The sequence below is a fragment of the Camellia sinensis genome, chromosome 10 (assembly GCF_055761805.1).
Source record: "Camellia sinensis isolate YWXY chromosome 10, ASM5576180v1, whole genome shotgun sequence".
Lineage (NCBI taxonomy): Eukaryota > Viridiplantae > Streptophyta > Magnoliopsida > Ericales > Theaceae > Camellia > Camellia sinensis.
Genome location: NC_138970.1, coordinates 165,050,860 through 165,059,054, shown reverse-complemented (window position 1 = coordinate 165,059,054; position 8,195 = coordinate 165,050,860). Strand labels below are relative to the sequence as shown.

Genomic DNA, 8,195 nt, shown 5'->3' with positions numbered 1-8,195 from the left:
TTGCTGTTACTTATTTGGGTAGTACTCCATCAAAGAAGAAAATAACTGTGCACCATGAATGCAGCAAAAATTATTTTAAAAAAATACAAAAACATGCACCCACTGTGTAATTATTTTCTCAAAAAAAAAATAAAATAAATCACTGGTCGTTTCAAAAAGTAATTACAAATGATTAACTTTATCAATAGGTATAATAAAAATTAAAAACTTTTTTTATTAATATATAATTACTTTTTCAAAATTTCATTGGGGTCCCCCCCTAAAAAAAAGGTTTTGCAGTTTAATAAAGAGTTAGAAGTCTTTTTCAGTACTAACAAAGAATTCGTTTGGGAAATGAATTGATTTTTTGATTTTTTTAAATATTTTAGTCTGGAATTAAAATGTCTCGTTTAGAAAAGACTTTTTAGTTTTTGACTTTTTATGAGAGAAAAAATGTAATGATTATAAGTTAGATGTGATGTTTTATCTTATTGAGCGAAAACACTTATTTTATTTTTTTGTTAGGCCTCGTTTGGCAAGTGAATTTTTTAGCTAAAAAGTCAAAAAGTCACTAAAAAAATCAAAAAGCCAACAATCCATACAAAAAAGTCAAAGATTTTGTTTTCTCTCTACTTTTTGCACATCTTTTCGTAAAAATCAAAAAGTCATTCCAAACATACTAGTTTTTTTTAGCTCATATTTTAGCCAAATAGTCAAAAAATTACTAAATTAACCTGTTCCCAAACGAGGCCTAAAATAGCCCCAAATCCAACCCAACCTTTCTTTCCAAACAAAGCCAAAAAGAATCATGGTGAAATTACACTTCAGTCTAATGTTTTAAAAATATTTTTAAATAAATGAGAATTTTTATGAACATTAATAATTAAAGGTATAAACTTTTTTATTTATTTATAGATCTTTAATTATTTTTATGTAAGAACTACTTGCATGTAATTTTTCCAAGAATTATTGTACTCATAACCTTTTATTGATAGTACACATAATCTTTGGGAAGTTAGAGACATGCTATAGCCTGGAAGCGGAAATGTGGGGCATTTACAGAGGTCTTCCCATAGTGCTCGAGAAAGGTCTTGCCAAAATTGTCATTGAGACTGACTCCACCATAGCCCAAGAGATGATCATAGATGGGCCACCCCCAAACTGCCTGTATAGAGCCATTGTGGAAGATGCCCGTCACTTCCTCCAGCGGTGCAATTGTTCCATCCAACACATTATGCAAGAGGCCAACCAATGTGCGGACAAGCTCGCCAATATGGATACAAATCAAGTGGAGCATCTGTTTGTTATAGAGGGACCTCCACCAGAAGTTAGAAGTTTTATTGTAGCGGATATGATGGGCACAGCGTATCAGAGGATCTAGCCTCTCTGCCCCTTTTGCCTTTGTTGTTTTGTTCTGTTTTAATTTCCGAAGTATTGAAAAAAAAAAGAAGATAGTACACATAATCTTAACATTGTAATCATGATAGAATTATAGGATAAATTACCTCCATAAATTATCTCAAAATAAGTTGTCTCACTCCTCCCTAAAATAAAATAACCTCAAATATACTGGATAAAAATAGCTTTCAAAATAGGATTTCTTGTATTACAAAACTTGAACCAAAAGAACAATTATATTTTAAAATAAAATAGTCTTATCCCATTTTTTTAAAGGGAATCAAACCTGCCCTTTGAATTCAGAAAGAGAGGGTTAGGTTAAGATATAGCGTAAGGGCATAATGAGAATAATAATTTTGTATACATACATCCCGAAAGACTATGAATTTGATAATCTCTTAAAAATAATTCTTTCTTATCAAACATCTTAATATATGAATGTATGAAATTACAAGTTTTATGTAACCTCAAACTATATGCTAATTTGATGTGGCAATGAAGTAGACAATGGACATTAGGTTGTTGGGAATGTCCCTCTGACTTGAAACCACATATTATAGACATCATAACCTCCAACATATGTAGATATTAGGGCAAATTATCAACACCTCCCTCGAAATTTGACTAAAATGCGAATTCCCTCTAAGGTTTGAAAAATTACAAATTTTCCCATGAGGTTTATATTTGCATAACAAATGAGAGGGCAATTTGTTATGCAAATATAAACCTCAAAGGGCGAGATATAATTTCTCAAACCTTAGAGAGGAATCCATATTTTAGTCAAATCTCAAGGGGAGTGTTGATAATTTACCCTAGATATTATAAATTCATCCAAGTATGAGCGTATTAAGGAACCACACCTACCACTTTAAGGTATCCTAACTCATCTCATGTCATCACAATTTATATATATATATATAAGAAAATGGAGTGGTGCCTATAGTTAAATATCATATTAATTTAGAGGTTGTTTGACAATTAAAGAAAAAACGTCAAATTAAAAAAATCAAAAAGCCAATAACTCTTTTGAGAAGATGGCTAAAAGCCAAATTTTGACGAAAAATTCTACTTTCACACACCTACATACCTCAGTGCACATCATTTTTTAGTGCACACACTTATAAATTTAATTAGGTATTATTTATCTCATTACACATACCACATATTTCAATTACAACCTTTAACAAGATGATAGATACTCTTGCGTTCACCACAATCTCCTCTTGTCTATGTATCAATGTCTTAGTACCATCTCCACCTTAACCAATGCTATTGACATAGGCCCTGTTTGGTAGAGCTTATTTCAGCTTTTAGTTTAATTTAAGCTATTTTGATGTGTTTGGTTCAGCTTAACAATACAGCTTATAGCTTTTTGTAAGTCAAAAATCAACTTATTCTTTGAGTGGGGGAGGAGAAGCTTAATTTATAAGTCAAAAATCAGTTTATGTTCATAGTTATAAGCTATAAGCTGTTAATATATAAGTTATAATCACTTTCCCACAGCTCTACCAAACGGGGCCATAAACTCATTTCAAGCACTCCACTCCTGTTGAATTGCACCATTTGAGCCATATATTGCAAGAATGCACTGATTTCAGAAACTTCCAGACTTGTTTATCTATCTATACCCTACTTCCAAAGCTTGATTTTGATGGGTTTATCTCTTTATGGAACAAGCTTCTAAGTCTATACTGTAAATGCGATCAGTTTTTTATTGCTCATCTAGTGTTTGATAAAATGTCTAAAAGAGATGTTGTTTCATTCAATACGATGATTTTGAATTGTGTCCGTTGTAATTATTGTCTCGAAGCTGTCTCTTTTTATTAAAATTATTTTTTGAACAAAAATAATAATTTCGACAGTCGATTTCCACAAAAAAAAAAAAAAAAAGGTAATAATTTTTTGAAAAGAGCTTTCCTAGAAAGCAAAGCTCATTGGAAAATCACACTGGTGGGTTTGTGACGATGGCAGCAAAAGCGATGATGATGAGGAAGAAGATACCGTTTGATTGTTGTTATCGTCTTCCTCTACCTTATTATGTATTTGATTTGTAACTGAAACAAATTGATTTGATTCTAAAGAGAGAGAGGAAGAAAACAAAAGGGGTTGTGGGTTTGTTTATTGTTGTTGGTGGTAGAGAGAGAGAGAGAGAGAGAGAGAGAGAGAGAGAGAGAGATATGAGATGAGATGAGATGAGATGGGTTGGCTAGGATTTTGATATCCATTATGATCATTTCATTGAAATAAAGTTTCAGTAAGTGTGTGCATTGAGATAAAGAGATGTGTGGAAATAGAATTTCATAATTTTGACTTTTAGCCTATTTTGAATTACATCACTTCTCTATTTTTTTATATTTTTTTTAAAAAAAAGTTAAAAAATCAACTTTTAATCAATTTTCCAAAATAACTTTAAATCAATTGTCATCAGTTAAAATTTTAAATATTACATCAACTTTTTTACTTACAAAAAAATAAAAAATAAAAAAAATTTAACAACCTCTTAAACGCATTAATTAAATAGCAATGCTAGGGATCCAAAATTTCTACCACATGTGTGAGTGTTTGGTACAAAATTTAGAATCTTTAACATTTTTGTTCACTAAAAACAACTACTAAAAAAATTCAAAAATTTATAAAATAGCAAATCACAAATGGCCACTTACTCTTTATCATTATAGTTGTATCAATTTTTTCCTTCAATTTTTTACCTCACGTCAATAGTCTAATAGATAATGCACTTTTGAAATTAAATTAAAATCAATTGGCAAAATAGTTCATTCACTCTTCTCATAGTGAATGAGGAATTGATATGTATCCAATTTAAATCGATCAATTCCCATTTGAATAATTTTTTTGCCCTTGATTTTGTCTAATTTCTTTACAGATATTATTAATTGGACTAAAATGACGTAATATGATAAATTAAAAAAAATTAATATAATTAAAATAATAAGAACCAAATTGATATAAGAGACAAATTATATAGACCACTGAGAGGGTGATTTATGATCTGGAGTTGGGCCGAGGTAACGGCCGAGCAGATTGAGAGCCCAACGGTGCATGGGGCCGAAATGATTGACCATCTGCCAAGAAGTGGGCTGCCAGCACTTGGGCCGGGCAGAACTTGGGCCAAGTGTGAGCCGCCCCGGACCGAAAAGGAGCTCGGCTAGATGGCGCTTGGATAGACCGAGCTGCCTGATCAGGGGATGGCTGAAGCCAGACAAGCTGAGTGACCGGCGCCCGGAAAGGCGTGGTCAACCGAGGAGACTGTTTGACCGGCAGGAAGGCCGACCAAAGGAGGTGCCCGGGCTAGGCTCCGCCGAGATGCCGCCAAGCCCGGCCCTCCTTGTGTTTATCCAGTGAGGTGCTTGGGTATGGAGCATAGCATGGCCGTGGAAGAGCAGCTCGGTTGCCGAGCTCCAGCTGTGAAGTCAGGCAGTTGAGATTAGGTGATGTTCAGCAAGGTTTATGCTGACAGATGGGATAGCGGAGCCACGTGTCAGGAGACGACTGGGAGTAGATACGGGGCACAGAGGGTATATAAGCATGTCTGCGCCCCCCGTACGCGACGGACGAACATTTTTTGTAAGAAATTACTTACACTAAACACTCTCCCTTCTCTCTAGCTATCCCCTGTGTGTGTTCTAACTTGATCGTTGGAGGGTTTTTCCGGCCACACACCGCCGGGTAGCTCACCCTTATTGGCTCGCAGGTGATCGGACAGCGACGGAGCTCGGAAGAAAGGAGCACGGGCTTGCCGGAACATTTGCTCCCCATACAACCACGGTTACAATTTGTTCAATAAAACTAGAAAACTATACTATATTTATATATGTATGAACCTATAACATAAACTTATGTATATATAAAGTACAAAGTTACATCCTATATGAATAGAGCATTATTGCCCATCCTGGGAATGAGAAATAGGGATTTGTTTGAAGGTGGGATGTTTTTTTATTCTAATCTCTTTCTTCTGCACTTGGACATGGATTTGTCACATAGCTAGTAATACCATTGCAGATACCTATACAATTCAAAGTGGAATATCATCTTCATCACTATTCTTTTTTCTTTTTTCTTGTTTTCGTTTTTTTTTTTTTTTCTCCTGTATTTAAGCCTTGCATTATTTGCCTCTCACAAACAAGACTTTTGGAGGGTGACTTTTCAAAAAAAATTATTTCACTTTCCTTCCGTTCTTTTGCTTGCCAAAGTTAAAAAGGAAAATTTTGAATAGACTCGCACCTTTTGGGGTTGGCTTATCTTGCTATTATCCTTTATATTGTTTCATATTTTATTTTGCGGCTCCACTTTAGGCTTATAACGATGATTTAAATCATTTATTTTTGTAAACCTTCTAGTGATAAGTTGTGTAAAAAATCAGTTTCATCAGGTATCTTTAGACACATGAACAAATTATATTTTTTTTAGAAAAAAGAAATGAATTATGAGTTTAAATTTTAACCATTCATTTTATAAAATAAATTGTAATTTGTTCATCTATTCATCGATATTCAATAAAATTAATTTTTTATACAAATGAACTTTATTACAAGATTTACGAGATAAATTATTCGAGAATGTGTTTCGAAGCTGATGCTACTGTGTTTGGTCTGCTGATGTTCTGCTTTCAAGTTGTTCTGTTTTGTTGACGGTCTGTTTGGCTGTCTTGTGTTGCTGAAGTTGTTCTGTTTGGCCTACTGTTCGAAGCTGTTTTTGCTGTGTTTTGTTCTATTTTTCATCTTTTGGTTGCTCTTGATTGGCTTCTCACCAATCTTTGTGCACTTTCCGATTTGTTGATGTAATTTTGCATGTTTCTTGCTTTATCATCAATAAATCTTTATCTTTGCTGTTCAAAAAAAAAAATTATTCGAGAATGTGAAATATGAAAAAATATGGTTTATAGTGTGCTATGAAGAGAGCCCTTCCCCCACCCTTAGATGAAGAAAGAGGGATCTTGCTTTTTTTTCTTTTTTTTTTTGAACAAGTAGGGAGAATACAGCAGAAACTAAAGAGGGATCTTGCTTTGAGATATATCTTTGGATTCTGGTATAAGTTCCTGTCTAGGTTTACTTCTCTAAATAACCCTATATAAGGACCCATTGAAACCCCCTTTTGGACTTTGGTCGGTGAAATCAGATTAAGACATATTCATCTTTACATTTAAAGATTAGTTTATTACCATTGAATATTGATGAACCATTGTTTTGAACTTTAGGTGATGGGAGTGCTTGTCACTTATCTTGAAAAAAAAAAAAAATACATTTTTTAATAAAAATGCTTGACTACATTTTGGTGCAAATAATGATTATTAATCCTAGTGAAAGTACCAACTAATAACCTATCATGCCACAATAACATGTTATGTTATTTGCTATGAGTTCATACTAAAAACAATTTATTGGACTGTCAGTATAATCATCATCAAAAATTTTAAAAAAAATAATTATATTTCCTTTAATATAAATTTTAGATACTTTTATATTTATATATATTGAAACTAATGACTATTTAACGAGATCTCTATAGCATTTTCTTCTTTATATGTAATCACTATTTGCTTGAGATTGCTTGCAAGTTTGGGAATTTTCCGGATTTGATTAAAATATTTGACATAATGTTTCAATGATTGTGGATCTATTTTCTTTTTTAGTAGCTAGAAAAACCAAATATTGTGTCTAGAGCCATGTGTTTTTTAATTCATAAATGTTAGGTAACCAAAAAAAAAAAAATTTTGAAAAGTGAGTAGAATTTGAATCTGTCTAAATGTAAACTTTGTGTAGTATAGGTCACATTTTGAATTTAGTTCACACTTTTCTAATTTTTGGACACGCAAGTCAGAAGTCAACTTTGGTTTTATTGGCCTAAACTTATATCTTTTTGAGTCAAAATGATATTATTTGTCTAAAAGGAAACTTATCTGTTCAAAATTTATTTACCTGTTTATCTATTCAAATACCACTTACTTGTATACTTGTCACCTATCTGTCCAACTATCTATTCAAATGTTCCACAATATATACACTTGTTTGTCACCTATCTTTTCATCATCTATTTGTCCACCTCACTATCACCAGCTACCGATGACTTTCTGGCCAATCTTCCCATGACTTTTTCTGTGTCAACGAGTTTTCAACACGTATTCTTATTACAAAAAAAGATTAAACCTTGGATTAAATAGTATGTTACCCCATAGGAATGACTTTTCACCAATTAATCCCAAACTTTTTACATTTTTTAAAATATGTAGTATTGTTGCGTCTAATTAGCAAAGCATAAATAAGACATTAAAAGCATATGCATCTTATTGGTGATACAAAAGTTGATCACATTAGGTGGATATATAAACTCAGGACCCAAAGAGAAAAAATGGATACATCCAATTTGGTCACTCCATCCCAAAAAATGTTAAATGTTTCACACACAATAAGTTGATGATATAATGACATGTCAACTTGATTTTGAGTCATGTGGCACGCTTCATAATGATTTTGATTTAGAAATTAAAATTATAGTTTTTCACGTCCTTGACTTAAGATAATAATTATTGGGAGTTTGCAAATCAAATTAGGTTTGATATCTCATCATTTTTATTTTATTTTTGTCTAGATTAAATACCCAAAAAAAAAAAATAAACATAAACATAAACAACAAAACATTGTCTTATAACAAAGTGTGTCCATGTCTTGCTTTTTCTGTGTTTTTTTTAGTGAGTATCTTGTGCATGGTCAATGTCATAGGTATGATTAAGTTGATGTTCCAACCCATTACCTAAACCTCACGACAATACATATAAATCAAATATAATATATATATAT

General features: G+C 32.4%; 1 protein-coding gene across 1 annotated transcript; it reads left to right on the top strand.

The window, feature by feature from the left end:
* The first annotated feature begins 1,024 nt into the window (after positions 1 to 1,024).
* On the top strand, positions 1,025 to 1,360 carry LOC114322186 (uncharacterized). The gene has a single exon (XM_028269451.2). The coding sequence runs from the start codon at positions 1,025 to 1,027 to the stop codon at positions 1,358 to 1,360; it is 336 nt and encodes a 111-aa protein (XP_028125252.1).
* The last annotated feature ends 6,835 nt before the right edge of the window (positions 1,361 to 8,195 follow it).